We start from the raw sequence: 22845 nt of genomic DNA on the forward strand, positions 1-22845 counted from the left end.
TTGATCTGCGCTTATTTTCATGGCCCATATCAGGCCGTGTAATAGGACCTTCAATCTGGATGAACCATCAACTTGGAAGCTTGACAAGTTTCCCATAATGTCTCACCTTACAGATCTTGTATAGAGAATCTTGTCCATCACCCTCCGTGTCCTTGAAGTAATCATGTGCAGGGAACGTGCGGTGGATGTCTCTTTTGATGACACTCTCTTGGGCAGAATCCTGGTAAGACAACATAAGGCACAGCCGTTATCGTCTTTTATTTGTAAAAGCCAAAGTCTGCCGGCATGATAAATCCAACAATACCCAGTGGCCCTTGATGAATTATCTTGTACTCCGTGAAGCAAGAGAAAGGAAGAGAAGCGACACCTTCATTGAACAGTGTCTGTTATGTCTTCTAGAAATGTCACATTTTATGACTGCAACAATTCAATCATAATTTAAAAAGAATCGCTGGATATTATGGAGGTTTAGTTACTGTGTACAGAAAGTCATTTGAAGAAAAAACGTAGAAGGATTGCAATGGCAGCAACAACACTTAAATCTAGAGACAAGTATCACAACTTCTAGGATATATTATGGAAGACTCTACAAAGTCTCATAAGCCAGGCATTGATTTTCAATAATTGTCAGCTAATGATATGTCTTTTGGCAACTGAGATGTTTATTACCTCAATGAGCAAATACTTTTCATTTATTCAGGGGAGGGGAAGCATTTTCCAGAAACAACTAGAGATTTCTTTGCAGGATATGGCAACAAAGATCTGATATAAATGACCATCTCGGACTGGAAATAAATTATTGTTTAAGGTTTTAGCTAGGAGCTTGGTGCATACGACTTGAACCCCATAATAAAACTTAATGCAGGGAGCTCCTAAGCTCCCCCTAGTGGTGGCTGCTGGCAGACAGAATTTTATAATTTAGCTTAAAGAGGCTCTGTCACCAGATTTTGCAACCCCTATCTGCTATTGCAGCAGATCGGCGCTGCAATGTAGATTACAGTAACGTTTTTATTTTTAAAAAAACGAGCATTTTTGGCCAAGTTATGACCATTTTTGTATTTATGCAAATGAGGCTTGCAAAAGTCCAACTGGGCGTGTTTAAAGTAAAAGTCCAACTGGGCGTGTATTATGTGTGTTACATCTGGGCGTGTTTACTTCTTTTACTAGCTAGGCGTTCTGACGAGAAGTATCATCCACTTCTCTTCAGAACGCCCAGCTTCTGGCAGTGCAGACACACAGCGTGTTCTCGAGAGATCACGCTGTGACGTCACTCACTTCCTGCCCCAGGTCCTGCATCGTGTCGGCCACATCGGCACCAGAGGCTACAGATAATTCTGCAGCAGCATCGGCGTTTGCAGGTAAGTCGATGTAGCTACTTACCTGCAAACGCTGATGCTGCTGCAGAATCAACAGTAGCCTCTGGTGCCGACACGATGCAGGACCTGGGGCAGGAAGTGATGTCACAGCGTGATCTCTCGAGAACACGCTGTGTGTCTGCACTGCCAGAAGCTGGGTGTTAACGAACAGAAGTGGATGATGCTGATTAGTCAGCATCATACACTCCCATTCCTAACGCCCAGCTAGTAAAAGAAGTAAAAACGCCCCGATGTACGCACATAATACACGCCCAGTTGTACTTTTACTGTAAACACGCCCAGTTGTACTTTTGCAAGCCTCATTTGCATAAATACAAAAATGGTCATAACTTGGCCAAAAATGCTTGTTTTTTAAAAATAAAAACGTTACTGTAATCTACATTGCAGCGCCGATCTGCTGCAATAGCAGATAGGGGTTGCAAAATCTGGTGACAGAGCCTCTTTAAGTCTAAGTAGAGAATTTGGAGCAGTGTCAGAATAATGGAACTTCAACTAGTATAAAGATTTATCAGCACAGAATGTGTGATATATAAATGACAGTGTCTAAAAGGTGGACATCATGCCTTAGTCTATTAGCGTATATTCACATGCGGCAGATTTGTTGTAAAAGTTTCTACAATTGAAAAATCCATTCCATACATCTGAATAGGGTAGTTTCTGCATAATGTGTGATGATTAGAAGAGTCACATAAATTTCTGCAACATATCGGCCGTGCGTGAATATACCCTTAAACATATATTACCTCTTTAAAGGGGTTGTCTGGTTTTGAAAACACACTTTCAAATACCATATTAATATTCAAGACTGATTTAGGACCATCATCAGAGTGGAGAGCTGCTACTATGAGCGTCTCTCCCTCTATCACACAGACATATTGATTTAAATGATAACTGTGTAATACTTCCTTTCTCCTGGGGTGGCACTGCAGCAGAATTGAACACTTGCTATCAGTATCCCCAACAAATTACAGCTGATTTCTGGGGGGCTCACCATTGGGACATCCTGTGATCAATTTCTTGTCAGGTGACTCTTCTTCCAAAAAGTGATTGTCCAAAGTGGACAATCCCTTTGAAAATGTCACAATTTAAAATATAATATACCTTCAAAACATTTATAAGCATACAGAAGCAAGATATAAAATGACAAACCTGTAAAGCTCTATGATGTCAATAATAGCACTGAGGATTTAATGAATCTGTCTCTACTGCATTAACTATGCAAAACCGGACATGTTAAGAGCAGGAAATGCCCTGGGGCAAAAATATTATAAAACAGAAAATATACATCTACGTGAAACAGCAGAACCATAAAATGATCATCGATTACTGGCCTCGGAAATCCGGGAACTGCAATTCTTAAGCTAACCAAAATATAATAAAGGCTAACATATAGGGAACACCATCTAGATTATTTGATTGTGGGTAAAAAATAAAAATGTAAAAAAATATAAAAAAGAAAAGAAATATAAAAAGGAAATATTGAAAAGACCTATTGTGAATGACTCACAAAGCAGCATTTGGAGGTAGCACTGCATGTATTGAAAGTGAATCACATGGACCTGAACTACCGGCATTTTCAGGCTGAGATCACTTCACGTTGATCCGCTGAGATATTGTTTCCTCTTTACAGTTTTAACTACTGGCTCCAGACAAAGTTCCCTGTAGAAATTGTCAATTACTTGTGCTAAGGATCTTCATGCTTTTTCTTGGAGCACCTTGTTCTGAGGGAGCTAGCTGCCTGCCATGGTACTTGTCAGAGAAGACGTGCGGCAAAGGAAAAAAAATGGAGTCGCCTGTCTAACAGTTCCCAAAATGATTCTGTCTGCTAACAGACTTTACGTCACTCCTTTCCAGGGTTGCTGTCACTTGCATCTAGCGGAGTAAGTCATTTTGTGCGGAGAACTATTATTTACGATGAGGAACGATCGTAGCGAAATATAATACCGTTTATGTACACCCACTACTTCACCCAGGACCCAGCATCCCTGTTTTAGGGATTAGTGTGGGTCGCACTTAAAGGGCATCTGTGCCAACTAAATAGGCACTACCATACGGCTACGTAAATTTGTTCCCTTTCCACAACCCTGTGCACCAAGAAGAAGCAGACACATGAGCCCTACTTTTGATTGGCTGAGAATTCCTAAAATCTCTGTTATTGGGGGTCGATTGGTGGGTGACCTAAAACGAACAGGGTCATTCAGGTGAAAGATGTTTAATAAAGCGCCTCCAAGCTGAAGCCTTGCATTGACACATATAATATGTCTTGGATATGGCTGTACATGTCCCCTACGCTTGTAAGTGGATGTATTAAACATCTATATATTATAACAAATTTGCTTTCAAAGTGCCTTTAAAAGGATCTGTGAGCCATGAACTACTGTGTGAACGAACGTCTATAAAAGTCTGAGTATGCCTGAAGGACCTATTATTTTAGCCCATTACTTCAAATATATATTTTCTTTTAAAAAAAAAAAAAAACACGCAGTTTGAGGCAGCCAAGAAAAGATTGCAAGGACAAGTGATTCATCGTGTGTATAGTTCAAGGGAAACTATTTCGAATTTCTGCTTTTCTGCTACGTGTACATATCTTTAGTATAAGGATTGTGGTGTCATTTTAGACACATTTAAAGAGGAATATCCACTGAATTTATACTTTTATTTCACCACAGACAGAGCTAAGAAGCAAAACATTTTACTCCTATAAATGATTGTGCTTACGGTTCCCCATGAGGATGTGCAGCCAGCAAGTCCCATGGGACATAAGATTTTTCACATTGCTAATTTAATTTTGCTCTACATCAAAAGATATATATACCCGGGATGGGAAAATTTAATTTATGAGGAAGGAAGTTAAAAAGAAGTTTATAACTATCTTCTTAGTAGTAATTTAGGAAAGTTTAGGAAGCTTGAAAGTTGTGTTGCAAACACAACCACCGGATGTCACACTATTCTACATGGAAGTGGCACTAACACACAAAAGGATGGATCCACAATATAATTGAATAAACAATAAATAAATAAATAAAAAAAAGGTCACAAGCTCAATGAAATAATTTTATTCAGATTAGATTTTGCACGGTTTGCGTGAATTTTTTAGGCAACTGATAGAATGACGTCAAAAAAATTGTAGACTACAACCTGTGACTCTCCAGCTGTTATGGCTGCCAGAACACGGTAGGAGGTGTAATTTCATAACTACCAGGAAGCCACAGTTGTTGACTGCTGTCACACACAATAATTTACTACTCAATTCTGCCTTAAAGGCTATGTAAACATTTGAGTAATTTTTTTTCCCTTATAAAACAATGTATTAGAAGATTTTAGACAATTTTGTAATTATTTTTTTATTACATTTTTTTTTTACTTTTTGAGATACAGCTTCTATGTATCCTGGATACACAGAAACGGTATCTTGCACTCAAACCTGAAATCTCTCCGGTTTGCAGGACTGGCAGCTTCGGTGATAGTGGGTCCTGCGTGTCTGACAGGTTCTACCGGTTATTGGTCACATCTGAGTTCATGAAACTAGATGTGATCGATTACAGGTGGATCTGACCCGTTGTCACCAAAGCCATTAGTCCTGCAGACCTCACGGATTCGGGTTTGAGAGCAGGATACATAGAAGCTGTATCTCAAAAAGTAAAAAAAAATGTGCTCAAAGGTTTCATAGTCTTTAAGCATTTAGGAAAAGGCTTTGAAACCAAACCATGTGTCCAGCAATTATCATCAATATGTAGACAGCCGTTTTAATGGCTTCACTGCGAGAAGCTGATCAATATTTCATATCCTTTAAATCCCTACACTACTTCCTTTCTATTATGTATATATTTTTTTCTTTCAATGCAATTATGTTATAACATGCAAAGCGGCTTGAAGAGCTCCTACCCTGGAGGCCCTAGCTACTTTTTCACCAGCTAATTTGCCAATGTTCAGAGGACAAAGTAGTCTCATAATTAGAGGGCCAGTTCTCCTGGTGGGGAACCTGCTGACTACTCATTTACACATGAAGTGTCACGCTGAGTCTTTGGGAATCAGAAGTTTAATCCTTCCATCATAGAACATTCATATTTCATAAGCAGATTTCTCTTGTGGCAGGTCCCATTTATCTGTACACATCACAAAGCGTAATTAGGGGGGAGGGGGATCATCAAAAATATAATTCTTTTGTATTTCTAATTTGCAAAAAGATTTCCACATATATCGCACTTTAAAGTTATTTTTACAAAACTGTCAGGCTATCTGAAGCTTAGAAGCCACTTTACTAAGGGTCTATTCACACCTCGTTATTTCCTTCCGTCAGACGTATATTTTGGGAATGTACCCCGATATATACCTCCAACAGAAGGCTGCAATGAATGCCACTGTATAGGCATACTTCCATTGTAAAAAAAAAAAAAAATTTATCCCCCTTATTATTTTACTGTGTGACTCTGTAAAGGAAAGCGCAGCAGACTATGCGGACGCATACCGGCGAGGTGTATGCTAAAAGGACAGTCTTACGCCTCAATGCAAGGTGCCTTATGCATGCGTTCACGTATGCGCTGGGAGCTTTCCTGGTACATACGCTAAATGTAGGGCAAAAACTAAAAATTAATAGAGCCTAAGACATATGCCAGCGGACAAAAATATGCAGCCTCATCAATTAACCACTAGCTAAATAAACACAGTGTCAAAATGTGCACAAAGCAAACAGTAACGTCAACAAGGATATGGGCCGTCAAAAAGTTCAAGGGGTTTTCCGCTTTAGACAATCATGTTTTTGTTAGAACGGTCCACAGACAGATCAGATGATCACAGTAGCTCCCGCTGCAAGGATCCCCCAGGGATCCGTTGTAATCTGTAGGCGTTTAGTTCCCTTGCAGTATCCACATAGGGAAAATATAGCAATACATGGTGCCCACTGAAATCAATGGGCTGTGAGTCTAATGCATGGACATGCTGCATCCTCCAAAGTTGGGGATGCTCTGTTGCCAATCTTTGCTTTAGCTTATAGATGATGGTCCTAAACTGGGGACATCCTCTACTAACTCAGAATTACATAGTGGGGTATTTGGTAAAGGAACACTCAGGGCAAAAGGGTCTATCACCTAGTGCAAGAAACATGGACTCGAAGAAAACCAAAGAATGAATCCCAAAGTCATCCACTGCCCCCTTAGGCTCTGCATTAGTTGTAAAAAAGTGTATACGTTTTGCCCAGAGTGTTCCTTTAATGGTCCCCTTGCTATCCAAAAACTGATATGCAAAATATGCAGTCAGCCAGCAGTGCCCACAGAAGACAAGAACATTTTATCAACATGGTCTATTGGTCCTACAGAGGGACAACAAATGACGTGAACAGCGTCATTCTCAATATAGGTTTCTTTTACTATATTAGTGACGGAAGGTTTCCAAGTGGAAACATAAATAGTAGAGAATGTATTACACATATCAAACAAATTAAAAAAGGGAAGTCTTCCAACTTGTGATTCTGGGAAAGAAGAGAGCACATGTTGTCCCATAGCACATGGGGCACGGCGTAGGGGTATTATTAAATCTCTGCAAATTAAAAACAACAAATGTAAATAAATGGTGCCTACATTTCTATTACTAGCACGCACAGAGTCAACAGGTTATCTTTCCATCATTAAACATCCAAAGTGGTGTAACGCCTTACCTTGCTGAATATTTTCCCTCTCTGTCTTTTGGGATTTATTGGGACCCTTGGCAATGATATTGGGTAACTACTGTATGTTTCTATTACATACAAAGATATTGTAGCCATTTTTCAGGAAGTACAGCCATATAGCTAGTCACATTTGAAACTGTGTGTGAGTTAATATGCATTTTGGATGGAAAAAGGAGTTTTCCGGTACTGTAATATTGATGGCTTATCCTTAGGTTTCCACTCTCTGCATACCCACTCGCCAATTAGTCGCATGAAGGCTCCGTGGCGCTCCAGGCACATCGCTGTACATTTGTTTGTGGCTGGCACTGCAACAAATGTCTGGCGTTGTGCCAGAGTAAAAAATTACGGAAACTAGGCTCCATCATGCAGCTGATCGGACCACCACTGATCAAATATCGATCACCTTTTCTAAAGATAGACCGTCAATATTATCCAGGACACCCCATTACCATCCATAGAGGCAGACAATAAAGCTGCTAAGGGGCACCTGGAGAAATAGCGGCCAAGACACAGTTGGGTGGATCCCCTATATTATTAAGTATTGAGAAATTGTACAGGTATCCCCTCTCTGCAAATCCTAGAAACAATGGGATGAGGAATTAACTCAAGAATCAAGGAAATAAGATCGGTGCAAACAATCACCAAGTCCTCCTGTCCCAGAAGGTTAAGAGTGCGGCAGTACTAACCAGTTTAAGGAGGAGGAGGCCCCATTTTATTCTTTGCAGTGGGTTCTCCTCACCTCAATGTACGCCCTTGGATAGTAGGTATAAGACAGAATGTTGGATTCCATTTGAAGTGGTTTTATATGTTAAGATGGAAAGATCGATAAATGTAGATAAAGGGCACGTATTGTAATCACTCCTAGTATGCAGTTTAATTCAGACACCGAGCGCTGATCTAGAAGACTTTGCTTTTCCAGATGTAAGATGGAAATCGACATATCTCAAGTAGGATGAGCAAAGGCAAACGAAAATTGCCCACGACAATATCTTATCTTGAATGAAGTCTATATCCGAAACTTGTGTTCTGACGGTTTTGCTTCCCTTACCATAAAATATATAAATATGTAATCAAAAAATGGTGAACTCAACTTGTGAACATCAAGTTCCTGGCGCTTGGAGAAGTGTTTATTACAATGTGTAGAGGGAGAAGGGAGTTAGAGTTGATAGGGTGATGGGCACGAGTCATTGTGTTGGATTTTGTCATCTTTTTATATGTGTAATAGGAAAAAAACAAACAAAAAAAAACCCCAATGTGAAGAATAAATCAATAGTCTCTGTCTTCACGACTTGCAATCTCACAAGACATAAGTTGTAAAGATCCCTCGTGGAGGAAATGTTTGGAATGTTACAATGTGTCGGAATGTTGCAGTAACATAGGGAATAATGGGGATTTCGACTGATGTCTTTTGGTTATTTGTGTACACAGTAATACCTTGAAGACCTTTTACGCCCTGTGAGAAGGTGAAAGACGTGTCGACAGCTGAGAGATAACATTCACTTCTGGTAGCAGACCTTGGTGACCACGCTAATTAAAATTCAGTGTGCCCAAGTTGCCATGGCAGCAGCGCGTCTCCGAACAATACTTCAGTAGCAGCAGAGGGAATGCACCCAGCTGATGTGCGTATTTCCACCAAGACGATTTTATTTAAACAATTTGGCCCCAGCTTTTGTAATCCAAACAGCAGCAGGCTAAGGACGGATCTATGTAATAACATGTATTACCATGCATGATGAAGAAATAGCCTATTAGAAAAAACAGAGAGATCAAAATCCGGCCAGGGATGGGGACAGTAGTTCAGCAGCAGCTGGCGTCAGACACCTTTCCTCTTGTAGGCATTTTCTTAGATTTGTAAACATTGTATTTTCCTCTGACTAAGCAGTCTGCAGCCATCTCAGATTCTGGCTGGGGCAGCACTGGCAGTGAAATAGTTAATGGCAGCAGGCTCTTGATAAAGGAGCTGCCAAGCTTGGCGGCAGCTAAAAATAGGCGCGAGTTTGCCATCTGCTTTTCTATTCCTGAGCTGGCAGCGGCTTCACGCTCCGCCGGTGCCAGCCCCCCTGTTGCTAGCTATCCGGCGGCAAAAGCAAATAATAGAGTGAGCTGAGGATAATAAGGCGTTTGTCCGAAGTGCTGCAGATCCGATTAATCGACCCTTTTAACTCTTCATAGCCAAGTGACAATGAACGGATCAACTCGTGCTCCGTTTTTCTAGTAAGATAGCACATAACATCTGCCGCATATTAGATAGAAAATAAAAAGGTCAAATAACTTGAAAAATAATTTCTCATAAAATGCTTTAATTTTGAATGATGAAACGTGTAATAGGGATTTATGAATGTATCTCTAAAGAATAGATTTCCATAAATACAGATTTAATAACGTTTTTCGCCCCTAGTATCATCTGCAAGCTGTCGTCTTTGTTCCTTCAATATTTCTGAGATATATTTGTTTCTGGGAAAGCTGGGTGACAACTCATATAGTCACCTATACAGTACCGATGGGGGTTGTCACCCAGCTTTCCGAGATTTCTAAACGCCTATCAGCCTGGTTGCATCATAATTCATCCCATATTTTTGTACTGATGCATAGCAAGGCCTATTTTAAGTCCGGACTATAGGAAAGCAGGGTGGCATTATAGTTGATTCTGGGAGGACTGAGTGATGACTCATAACAAAGACATAGCTGAAAGAATAGGACAAGCTGTCTCGGTGCCCATAGCACCCATTTACAGTGCCGCTTTTATTTTTCCCAGACCAGTTTAAAAATTTAAGCGAAGCTCTGGTTTTTATGGGCAAGAAGGGAATTTTTACTCCTAGGGTCAGTTCACACAGAGTTTTTTGGCGTGGATGTGGACGTGGAAACCGCATCGGAATCAGCGCCAAAAACCCCCTCCCATTGATTTCAATAGGAAGCGGAGGCGACATGCTCTTTCTTCCCACGGTTCCGTCTCTGACCTTCCACTGAAATAAATGGGAGGCAGAGAAGCGTTTTTGCAGCGTTTTTTGCCCGTGGCGCTCAATGACCCCGGCCGACAAACGCAGTTAAAAACCACGGCAAGAAAGTGCAGGAAGGTGAAAATCTACCCAAAATTCCTAAAGGAATTCCTGAAGGAATTTTGAGGCAGATTTTTCTGCCTGCAATAAAACTCTGTGTGAACAGGGCATGGTCTTAGGCTATGTTCACATCTGCGTCAGGGCTCCGTTCCGACGTTCAGTCGGAACAGAGCCCTGACTGACACAAACTGAAACCATAGGTTTCCGTTTTAATCACCATTGATTTCAAAGGTGAGGTATCCGGTGCCAATGGTTTCAGTTTGTCTCCGTTGTGCAAGGGTTCCGTCGTTTTGACGGGATGAATACCGTAGTCAACTACGGCGTGGTCCGAACTAAGGCGTAGGTCAGGGCAGGCTGTAGCTTCACTCACGGTTGGCGGACCCACAGGTCAGGGCAAGCAGCAGATGGTCATCAAAGTGAACAGGCAAAAGGTCAGGCCAGACTAGGTCAAGTTTTAGGCAGAATCGATGACATATAATCCAAATAGAAGTTACTAGAGAGTACAACTAGCAATCTAGAGTTAGGAACCTAATTGCTCAGGCAAAGGGGGAAAGTACATTCGGTATCCGTAAAAGCTGGGTTAATTTGGCGCGCGCTCGCACTTTAAGAGCGGGAGTGTGTCAGCACCTACTAGTGGCCACTAATAGAGCTGAAGTAAAGCAGCAGTGGGGAAGACTAGCAGCATGAAGATGTTGAAGAGGCGCAGTGCCGGCCGGGGACTAGAAAACGCTGGAGACTGGTGAGTATAAGACGGCAGGAATGGCACAAACTCACAGAATAGCACCAATGACATGTTCTGAAACACCTATACATTCATTACAAAATGAGTGGATTTCCCCTGTTGTAGGTAGCCTAGCTATAGAAATTACGCAGATTACAGACAAACGTAGGCCTCTACTTCTGGAGAACCCAAAGGCCATCAATGCTAGACAAGAGAACAGCTGCACTATATACAGGTGGTTTCAAGGTACAATGATTTGTGGACTCAAATTGTAGTTGTCACTGCTGTGGACTTGACATACTCTAGCTAGATAGCGGACATAAGGGGCCATCTAAGACACCACATATAGGGCTGTGTTACATAGTTACATAGTTAGTACGGTTGAAAAAAGACACATGTCCATCAAGTCCAAACAAGGGATGAACGTGTTCACATGTTGTGGTCATATCACGTTTTTGCCATAATACTACAGCAAGAACTTTAGAAAAACGCAGCATTTTAGTTGTGATTTCTCGAATATTGGAGCAGAATAGCGGAATAACACATTATGACTACAACGTGTGAACACAGTCCATGACGTCAATAAACAAGATGCAATATGCTATTGGCAACCCAATGAACGAGTTAATCCGGTACAACAAATGACAATTTCATTATTTTTTTTTTGAGGTTACTATTTAAACAAAGTATTCTTCACCCACTCTTGTATTAAAATGTTTTTATAAGACATCCTCCACTAAGTGACTCAGAGAATCATTACTGATTGTCTTAGAAGTCACAGTAAAATAGAACTTCATGGAAACGCACATTACAGCTCTGGGGGCGGATGGCAACTTCAAAATCTACCACGTCTTAATTCCAAGAATGCAGTGGACAAAATCATTTGGACTGTACCCATCACCTACACACAGTGGGGGATGAGCCGATAATAAACCTCATTTCTCAGCGAAGACATAAGATTATAGTCCGCATTCTCACGTTGCTACAGCCAAAAATGGCTGCAGTCACTGTGCAGGGCATAGGTCATGCAAGAGAAAATCATGTTAAATAAACTTGTAAGCATAACAGGCTTTTAATAGGTACATCTAATTGTGCGTTAACAGGAGGGAATATATTGGGTCATATTTCATTGATCTAAAAAAAAAAAAAGTCTGAATGTGAGCAAAACGTAACTGCCCAAGGGAATACATGGCTAGGCTGGACCACAGCCTGTAGGGGTCCTATCAGCAAGGGTTTACCTTTAGCCCAGGTTCTCATTTTTGTTGTGATGTCGCAATAGCATACAAGAAAAAAAGTTTCAAAACGACGTTAGTTAACCCCTTAAGGACGCAGCCTAGTTTGGGCCTTAAGGCTCAGAGCCCATTTTTCAAATCTGACATATTTCACTTTATGTGGTAATAACGTCGGAATGCTTAAACCTATCCAAGCGATTCTGAGATTGTTTTCTCGTGACACTTTGGGCTTCATGTTCGTGGTAAAATTTGGTCGATATATTCAGTCTTTATTTGTGAAAAATTGCAAAATTTTGAGAAAATTTACAAAAAATAGCATTTTTCAGAATTTAAATGCATCTGCTTGAAAAACAGACGGTTATACCACCCAAAATAGTTACTAGTTCACATTTCCCATATGTCTACTTTTGATTGGCATCGTTTTTTGAACATTCTTTTATTTTTCTTGGACGTTACAAGGCTTAGAACATAAACAGCAATTTCTCATATTCTTAAGAAAATTTCAAAAGCCTTTTTTTGAAGGTGCCAGTTCAGTTCTGAAGTGGATTTGAGGGGACTATGTGTTAGAAACCCCCATAAAACACCCCATTTTAAAAACTAGACCCCTCAAAGTATTCAAAACAGCATATAGAAAGTTTTTTAACCCTTCAGGCATTTCACAGGAATTAAAGCAAAGTGGAAATTAAATTTGCAAATTTCATTTTTTCTGCTGAATTTCAATTTTATTCAATTTTTTTTTAGTAACAGAGAAGGTTTTACCAGAGAAACACTACTAAATATGTATTGTCCAGATTCTGCAGTTTTTAGAAATGTCCCACATGTGGCCCTACTGCGCTCGTGGACTAAAACACAAGCCCTAGAAGCAAAGAAGCACCTAGTGCATTTTGAGGCCTCTTTTTTATTAGAATATATTTTAGGCAGCATGCCAGGTTTGAAGAGGCGTTGAGGTATCAAAACAATGGAAACCCACCAGAAGTGACCCCATTTTGGAAATTACACCCCTCAAGGAATTCATTTATGGTTTTTGTTATCATTTTGACCGCACAGTTTTTTCACAGCACCTATTTGAATTGGGCTGTGAAATGAAAAAAATGATATTTTTTCCAATAAAATGTCATTTTTGATCAAATTTTCTTATTTTCACAGGGAACAACATACCCCATTTTGTTGCCCAATTTGTCCTTAGTGCGGCAATACCCCATTTGTGGTGATAAACTGCCGTTTGGGCCCATGGGAGGGCTCAGAAGGAAAGGAGCGCTATGTGTTTGTTGGAGTCCAGATTTTGCTGGATTGGTTTTCGGGTGCCATGTTGCATTTGCAGAGCCCCAGAGGTATCAAAGCAATGGAAACCCACCAGAAGTGACCCCATTTTGGAAACTACACCCCTCAAGGAATTCATTTATGGTTTTTGTTATCATTTTGACCGCACAGTTTTTTCACAGCACCTATTTGAATTGGGCTGTGAAATGAAAAAAATGATATTTTTTCCAATAAGATGTCATTTGTGATCAAAATTTCTTATTTTCACAAGGAACAACATACCCCATTTTGTTGCCCAATTTGTCCTTAGTGCGGCAATACCCCATTTGTGGTGATAAACTGCCCTTTGGGCCCATGGGAGGGCTCAGAAGGAAAGGACCACCATTTGGCCTACTGGAGCTTTTCTGGTGCTAAGTCATGTGTGCAGAAGCCCCTGAGGTACCAGTACAGTTGAAACCCCCGAGAAGTGACCCCATTTTAAAAACTACACCCCTTAAGACATTCATCTAGAGGTGTAGTGAGCATTTTGACCCCACAGGTACTGTGTAAAAGATAATGCGCAGCAGATGGTGCAGTGTGAGATTTGCAATTTTATATATGTATATGCCATTTCAGTGTCCAATATAGTGTGCCCAGCATGCGCCACCGGAGATATACACCCCTTAAATTGTAATGTGGGTTCTCCTGGGTACGACAATACCCTACATGTGGCTGTTATCAGCTGCCTGGGCATACGGCAGGGCTCAGAAGGGAAAGATGAGGGGGGTAAGCTGTGCGGAGTGCATCAGGGTAAATTGAAAATCAAGGGATGTATGATACATTTTAAAACAATCTTTTATACAGAGCCCTGGTTTTTCGGGACACGTGTCACATTGGTATATTGTGTTCTTCCTTATCCCCCTCTTATAGCAGACTCTGCACCTCTTTTGACTCTTTCCCTTTCCACCGGTTTGGGGACCTTCTCCTGGAAAGTGTTGCCCTGGTACGATGCGCCCCCCCTTCCTGGTCCCTAAAGATTAGATCTTGAAATTCCAGGAAAGTTCCCCTCTGGCCTGCACATCGACGTAGCACATACGCATTGTACAAAGCCATCTGTATGATGTGCCCGGCCAGCTTCTTATACCTCACCGCATGGCGCTGTAGGGCTTCAGGACTTGATTTGACAAGTCCATCCCTCCCATGTACCTATTGTAGTCCAGGATGCAGTCTGGTTTGGGGGTGGCCTTTCCTTCATATATCCTAAACCTGTAGGTATACCCTGATGCACTCTCGCAGCTTATACATCTTCACGCCATACCTTGCCCTCTTACCTGGCAGGTACTGGCGGAATTGAACCCTCCCTTTAAAATGTACCAGGGACTCATCAATAGAAATACACTTCTCGGGGGTGTATGCTTGGGAAAACCGGGCACTGGAACGGTCTAATAGGGGTCTCCGTTTATACAAACGGTCAAAACTGGGGTCATCTCGGAGTGGGCACGGCTCATTATCAGTATAATGGAAGAAGCGAAGTATTGCCTCATTTATTTATTTTTTTAGGTTCCAGTTCATTTCTGAAGTTGCTTTGAGGGGCCCATATATTAGAAACCCCTATCAAACACCCCATTTTAGAAACTAGACCCCTCAAAGTATTCACAACAGCATTTAGAAAGTTTATGAACCCTTTAGGTGTTTCACAGAAATTTAGAGCAAAGTAGAGGTGACATTTACTCTTTTTATACCATTTTTTTTATAACACAAAAGGATTTATCAGAGAAACGCAACTCAATACTTATTGCCCAGATTCTGCAGTTTAGAGAAATATCCCACATGTGGCCCTCGGGCGGTAATGGACTGAAGCACCGGCCTCCGAAGCAAAGGAGCACCTAGCGGATTTTGAGCCCTCTTTTTTATTAGGCACCATGTCCGGTTTGAAGAGGTCTTGTGGTGCCAAAACATTGGAAACCCCCCAAAAGTGACCCCAATTTGGAAACTAGACCCCTTGAGGAATCCATTGTAGTTTTCTTGGGGTGCATGCGGCTTTTTGATCAGTTTTTATTCCATTTTTAGGTGGCGTGGTGACTAAAAAACAGCAATTCTACTATTGTTTTTGTATACTTTTTTTTTTACAGCGTTCACCGTGCGCTATAAATGACATATTCACTTTATTCTGCGGGGCGATACGATTACGGCGATACCAGATGTTTATAGTTTTTTTTTATGTCTTATGGCGTTTGCACAATAAAATACGTTTTGTAAACAATCATTCACTTTTTGTGTTACCTTATTCTAAGAGCCATAACGTTTTTATTTTTCAATCAATAAAGCCGTGCGAGGACTTATTTTTTGCGTAACGAACTGTAGTTTCCATCAGTACCATTTTTAGGTACATGCGACTTTTTGATCTCTTTTTATTCCATTTTTTGGGAGGTGAAGTGACCAAACAATTGTGATTGTGGTACGGTTTATTAATATTTTTTTTTACGGCGTTCACCGTGCGGGATAAATAACAAAATAATTTTGTAGTTCAGGCCGTTACGGACGCGGCGATACCAATTATGTATAGTTTATTTGTTTGTTTATATATTTTTATTAATAATAAAGGCCTGATAAGGGAAAAAGTGGGACTTTTACTTTTATTACTTTTAAAACTTTTATTTTCTTATTTTTACACATCTTTTTTTAACTTTTTTTTTACTTTATTACTTTGTCCCACTAGGGGACATGAGGGCAGGAGGCCCTGATCGCTATTCTAATACACTGCACTACATGCGTAGTGCAGTGTATTAGAACTGTCAGCTACTCACTGACAGCAAGCATAGTGGGTCCTGACGTTGTCAGGACCCACTAGGCTTCCGTCTATGGCATAGCCGGACGCCATTGTTTGGTGTCCGGTTGCCATAGTCACCATCGCCGGCCGCTATCGCGTAGCAGGCCGGCGATGGCAGCTTAACCCCTAAAAAGCCGCGATCTCTATAGAACGCGGCTTTTAAGGGGTTAATCAGCGGGGACACAGCGATCGGTCCCCGCTGTAGGAGCTGTGACAGCTGCTGAACAAGACAGCAGCGTCACAGCTCCTGTATGTGTCGGGAGGACGGCCGAAACGGCCGTTACTCCCGAGACGTACTATTACGGCATGGAGCGCGAACGATACAGCTGCCATGACGTAATAGTACGTCAAGGAGCGGGAAGGGGTTAATGGTCCTAAAACTTTGCAAAACTGTATTGAAGTGAGTGTTTGACACGTTCTTCCACTAATAAAGTCAACGGGTTAAAAAACGCCACAAAGACGTGACAAGTAGGGCAAGCTAACACTTGAAAAAAAATATCAGCAAGCTTTAAAATATTAAGCATTCGCAAAATGATGGAATCTTTGCAGTAGTCACAAACAACTTTCCCCTCTATAGTTGTGTTGCGATGGTAACTTAGTCGCCGTGTAGCACCAAACTAAGCCTAAGGCAACTGTGCACTTTTGGTCACCCACGTTAAAATTGCCGTGACACGAACTCAATATCTCTCTAAGGAAACCAAAGTTGCGAGTGACCTTGTGACCATCGCAAAAGTTCTAACCTAGTAGATCTTAGCGTGACTTCTGGCCAAAAAGTTGCTCTAGGCCTATCATTCTATATGGTGACAGCTTAAACTGTTGAACAATGTGCATTCGACTCCCATACAGTTTGCATACAAGTTTTTTTACACCCCGTATATTTCTTACTGATGTATATGTCACGCATGTAAAAAAAAAGTTGCATGCATACGCGGCTCAATGTATTCCTATTCCTAAGTGTCACGCAACACTTACTACAACTACTCACATGCTACAAATTGTCGTTGTGCAGTCTCCTTCTAAGGTACAGTGCAAAAAGACTACTCTTCAGTCATCTATCAAGGGAGTGTACATGTCATATACCCCTGTGGCTACCTCTACTCTATATAGGCAGTAACACGTTCATACATGCCGTTTGCTTCGGTTTGTAATTCAATTAACTCATTCACCAGGGACGTCACTTTAGCTGAAGTCTGGCTTGAATTCAGCTTTGTTAAGAATAAGAGAATCTGCCAGATTTCCGAGTAAATAGAATCCCCGAAACATCAATAGCAAAGGGTAACACATCGCTGTTCACCATGCCATTCTGTGTGTACAAACAACATACTGTACATTATATTAAGGGTTAATATCAAACTAACAACTCAGATGAGGCAAGATACATGCAATATGCGATCAATTCACAAACGAATAATTGGGCCTTTTTCTCATTAGGGCTAATGCACATGAGCTCAGGAGTCGCATGGAGCCGCAATATTGCACCCATAGTCTCTATGGGTCCCTGCATGCCTCGAATTTCATATGGAGAAATATAAAGATCACAAAAAATTATGGCTTGTTCCATTAGATACAGTATTTTAGAGCTAGGCTCCCCTAGGAGCACTTCCTCTAGGGTGAATATCTCCGAAATATAGTGCTGTACAGATCTACACGTTTTAGACAGCGTAAACATAAATTTGGCGCATCTTCTTAGACATTTTTCTCTTCCTTATACCACCTGTTAGTTGGCTTAGTTTATGCCAGTTATTTTGCACCAAACAGTGTCACATTTTAAGCCATGCCGCTTTTCTGCTAATCCACGCCGCCTTAACGGAAAGCCAAGTGAGCGGCGTATGGGCTCAAGACCAAATCTATGAGTCCGAACACCGCTCGCACGGCTTTCTGAGTAAAGCCGACCAATATCGAAGCGGCTGAGCGCTCACCCGAACGCTTCTGCAGCTTTGTTTTAGCGATTGGTCGGGGTCTCAAAGCTCGGAACCCCACCGATCAAAACTTCTGACGTTACTATAGGTTAAAAGTTTTTCAAAGTTTAGTTACCCTTGAAACATGACAAAATGGTCATTTTAGCATCAATTTGTATCCCTTTCCCTTTGCAATCCATTTTTAAATTGCCAAGTGATGTAGCATGATGTGCTACTCCCTCAATGCTGGTCATTTGTTGTTTTTCTTTTTATGTTACAGAATTGGAATGAAAACTGATGTTTTCCAACAAAGTTTTCTATGCAATCCATGTTAATACAGAGTTATTATTTAGAACAGGGGTCAGCAATGTTCGGCACGCCAGCTGTTGGAAAACTACAACTCCCATCATGCCCTGACAGCCAAAGGTTTTATTATTCCAGCTAAGGGCTGTCAGGGCATGCTGGGAATTGTAGTTTTCTAACAGCTAGAGTGCCGAAGGTTGCTGACCCCTGATTTGGAAGAAGAAAAAAAAAAGAGGGGTTCTTGTAAAGCGGAGGTGATGTATATCAGGCACTATGGGGACTGAATTGAATGGATGTCAGTCCTACCTACAAAACATCTGCCATCAGTATTGACTCTGCTAACAAAGTATTCACCACCACAACTGTGATCAATTGACTTTTTGGATAGGGACTCAGACAACAAAACATCGGTCACAGATATTTGTGGGATCCGCCTGTGAATGAAACTATTCATTTTGAGTTCCTGAAGGACAACACTCCACCAATCAGACAGGTGACAATGGTGGGGTCCGGCAGCTGGGACCCACGGATACTGAGAATGTGCGAGTCCTGGGGCTGAGTGTCAAAAAGACCACTGGGCCACCACTTTACTGAAATCAATAGGAATGATAGAAACCCACAGGTACAGGTGAAGTCTCCCCTCCATGGGAACCAGCACCGGGCCTCTCCATCCTCTACATCGGCAGCAGTGTGACTCTTATGACAAGTCTGACTATCACTGGGAACATAAATAATGGAGCAGTTGCGAATACGGCTGCATTTGTCGCCTCCATTTCACGAGATGACTCTAACAGTGCGGAAATTAAAATTAAATATATAAACCTCTTGCATCTGGAAATAAAAAGCACAAGTTTGCTGTGTCGCAGTCAGTGGAATAAATGTGCACAGAACATTATTATTTCTCGTTCACTGATTCAATTACCTGATTCCAATTCCAGTCCTCTGGGTGATTTCTCTCCCACAGGCTCCCCTGCCAAGTCTTCCCACACTCACTATATCTGGCTCTGTATTCTATATCCTTGTCCTTATCTCATCGGATCAGCAAATAAACTGTTGTTAACCTAAGAATGTGATCGGGACTATTGATCCAGGGTCTGTGTGGTGCCTCATACCGGTTTGGTCATACAGTCATATAGTGAACGCTCTGCAAAGTCCGCATCATAGACTGAATACAAGTCCTTTATCACAATAGTCACACACCTCCAAATATATTACAATATGGGATGACACACAATATTATCCTGCAGGCGGCACTCAGAAATTCACACGTCATCAGCCTTCCTTCCATAGATTACAATGTAAACTGAACATTAAATCAAAAATCCAGCACCCAAAACAGGTCTAAGTAGATTGTCATGTATTTATGAAAACAGTAAGGTCTCGACCACATGGTAGTGTTGTATGCACAGCGCTTGTACACGGCATATACCGTAGTACAGAACCATAGGTATTACATGGTGCTATTGTGCGGAGCGGTTCTTCTGCTCCCATGACAGAGCAGGAGAAAGGAAAACCCAAATGCAGATGTGAACAAAGCCTAATTGACGCTAGAAAATGCATTTTAGAACTACAGGTTATGGGTGTATTCGGGCTCTGCGGTTGAGGTGCGGTTTTTACCACAACCGAATTAAAAAACACAACAATAAAATAAAAACCTATGCTGCTACGTGAATTATGTTTTAACCGCACCTCAACCTCTGAATAAACCCTGAAGCCTATTTCTTGGGCCTCTCTTGCTCAACTGGATTATAGGTGATCATTTTGAGAAATTGTAGCTGTATCCTCCAAATGACAAGAGGCGTTCACTCTACAGATGGCACATCCAAGAGCTAGAGAAGTTCATCTTCCATTACATCATGGCTTATACAGAGCTGCAATCTCCTGTTAATCACGGCATACAATCATTCAGAATTGTGCTACCAGAAGGTAATAGCTTAGCTGAGCTTCTGTGCTATTCTGCCGCATTCGAGATTCGTGTTTTTGTCTCCATCCGACTTATGTACAGAGCAAAGGCTCACGCACAGTGCCGTACAGCAGATGTGTATTGTACAGATACATAATATAGCACCAATAGCCTGCTATGGGTCCATACTGTACCTCTATGTGCCTTTACTTTTATAAAGATTCCTTATGAATCTGTGAGGAACAGGTCACATCGTGCTCCTACACATGCCATTTTGCAAAGGTATAGAATACAGTGCCTCATGGAGGCATCACACAGCAGCACACGTGTCTATGGATACAAACTACAAACTTGTAGGGACTCCGTGTGCCACCGTCCAGGATCCATACATATGGTTTTTCCATGTGCATGAGCCCGAAACACTACATTTCCCACAATGCAGTTGGATTACGCTCCACTATGGCTAGCAGCTAGTAGATACTGGATGTAAATGGAGCATAATTTGGATGAAAGTATTTATACATTTGTAGTATCTGTATATAGGAAGATGCTGGGCAATAAAGTTAGCCAGGTCTATGCAGCTTTGAAAGCTGCGCACATCATGTGCAGTGCCAGGATAAGATGTTTTGGCATCCAAGACTTACTCCAATCCAACTACGGCATACTGTGCTTAGTTCAACAGATGCGCTAGAACAGACAGCCCTCCTAATGCTTCTCTAAAATCAGAGGATGTTCCTCTCTGCAAACACACGGTCCATGGGAAATTCTCCTGCGTCTTGTGCCGTAAGCTGGCCACACATGCTCCAATATTTCTATCTGGGCAGATATGAAAGTATATTCAGGCACAAAAATGATCGAAAGCATCAAATAATTACGAAGGTCAAGCCTGTAAACATGCGGTCATTGGCCGATAATTGATATTATGTGTTCAGTTCAGCTACAACGGTCCAATATGAACATCCAATTTTCTTAGAATATGTTCAGTAGAACCAGCCAGCATTATGCCTCATGCACGTGGCTACTAGGTTATATAGCGACAGGGACTCCGCTTGCCGCTGTACAATGCTCCATTGGTGCATTATTCTTCATAAGCTCCATTCATACGGTATACAATGGAGCATGCCACAATTTTATCCAAAATACTCAGGTACAGTAAAGGCCCCGTGCACTTCTAGTGGTACTCTATTACGTCTCCGGGATTCAGTACTATCTGTACCAAAATAATTTTGTAGGCAAAAGAATGTACTGCTTCTTCTAGCAAGTTGATATTCACATTGCAGTGAAAAGAAAGTGAATAGCTAGTGGTTATATTCACCAAAAAAATTTGCTTTCAAAATTATTTTTATTTTTTTTTGTAAAATTGGCTTCATTATTTGATGCCGTTTACAGCTGGATCTCCCGAGGTGCTCAAATGATTTACATGAAACGGAGGCATCAAAGCAGAACTTGCAGATGGTGTAAGTACGCCGCATTAGCTCTCAACAGGTAGAATTTCCTCAAAATGTAGTTAAAATAAGACGGTGTAAAAGGCTGGTTGAGTCGAGGGACAGTTTCCACGGGTAATGGGAGGCAATACAGCCAGACTAATTAAAAACGGTTCAAAGAGATGCAAATCTAATAGGGATGCAACAGAAAGGCGATGATTAGAAAGCGTTTGAGGTTTTTCCAGCAAATGTACATGGGAGGTGTTACGAGTAATTCCCATTCTATGTTCTCCTCTTAATGAACAACATGTATCGTGAGATAGGCTCACGGCTCGAACAATGACGGTCGCCCTCGTTCCACCCTCCCCTGTAGCTAAGTTTGGAGACGTACAAAATGACTGTTTGTATTTTCGATGTGCACTGGAGTAACAGAGAAGCTCATTGCTTTTTATCTCTTAATTACCTTTTCTCCTGCACCATCTGAGGCAGCCTATTTTTACCCAGAGCTGTCCTCTGCAGTAAGACATCAATTACTTCAACCTGAAATAGATTTTGCGCACCCCTATTTATACTGCTCTCTCCCAGCTGCACATTACAACTTTACCAGTAAACACGGATAGCCACCAAGACTGCGGGCGTACGGTCTGCTACAGGTTTGCTATTAAATCCATGAGGTATATTTGAGTAGTAAAAGAATTTCAAATTAAAATGATCTACTCCTAAATGTAATTCAATTACCTTATTTTGTGCATCTTAAAATGAAGCTACATCTTGAAGCTCCTCTAAAGAACTGCATAGCTATCTGTGCACTAACATACTGATATTACAATATTGGGAGAGCCACTCTAGGCTAGGGCTGCATAGCAAATTTCGTTAACCCGTGAGTCGCGGAAAAACCATGGCATGACCGCAACACAACCTCAATGTTTCCCTATGAGAAACAAGGTCGCAGCCACCTTCTCGCAAAATCAGACTGGGTTGGATTTTTTTTTCCCATAGGGGAACATTGAGGTTGTGACGTGGTCAAATTTCCAGCAGCTCAAAGGCGACCAAATGTCGTCGTAAAGCCTTTAGCCAAGGCAGCATTTCTATATTAACCTATAAAGGCTGCTGGGGATATGCTCTGCATATCTGTTGGCAGGCAATGACCTAAAATCTAGTGGTGAAAAACACTAAGCAGTTGTCTATAGAAATCCGA

At 41.4% G+C, this 22845-nt stretch overlaps 1 protein-coding gene across 2 annotated transcripts in view; it reads right to left on the reverse strand.

Annotated features, from left to right (window-relative positions):
- The window catches only part of RABGAP1L (RAB GTPase activating protein 1 like), a 237701-nt gene that overhangs the window by 76778 nt on the left and 138078 nt on the right, over positions 1-22845 (reverse strand). For both annotated transcript variants that reach the window (XM_075833054.1, XM_075833055.1), the window contains exon 14: positions 107-220. In XM_075833054.1, the coding sequence (XP_075689169.1) occupies positions 107-220 (114 nt within the window). The remainder of the gene's footprint in view (positions 1-106; positions 221-22845) is intronic.

Source organism: Rhinoderma darwinii, chromosome 7 (genome assembly GCF_050947455.1).
Source record: "Rhinoderma darwinii isolate aRhiDar2 chromosome 7, aRhiDar2.hap1, whole genome shotgun sequence".
Taxonomy (NCBI): Eukaryota; Metazoa; Chordata; class Amphibia; order Anura; family Rhinodermatidae; genus Rhinoderma; species Rhinoderma darwinii.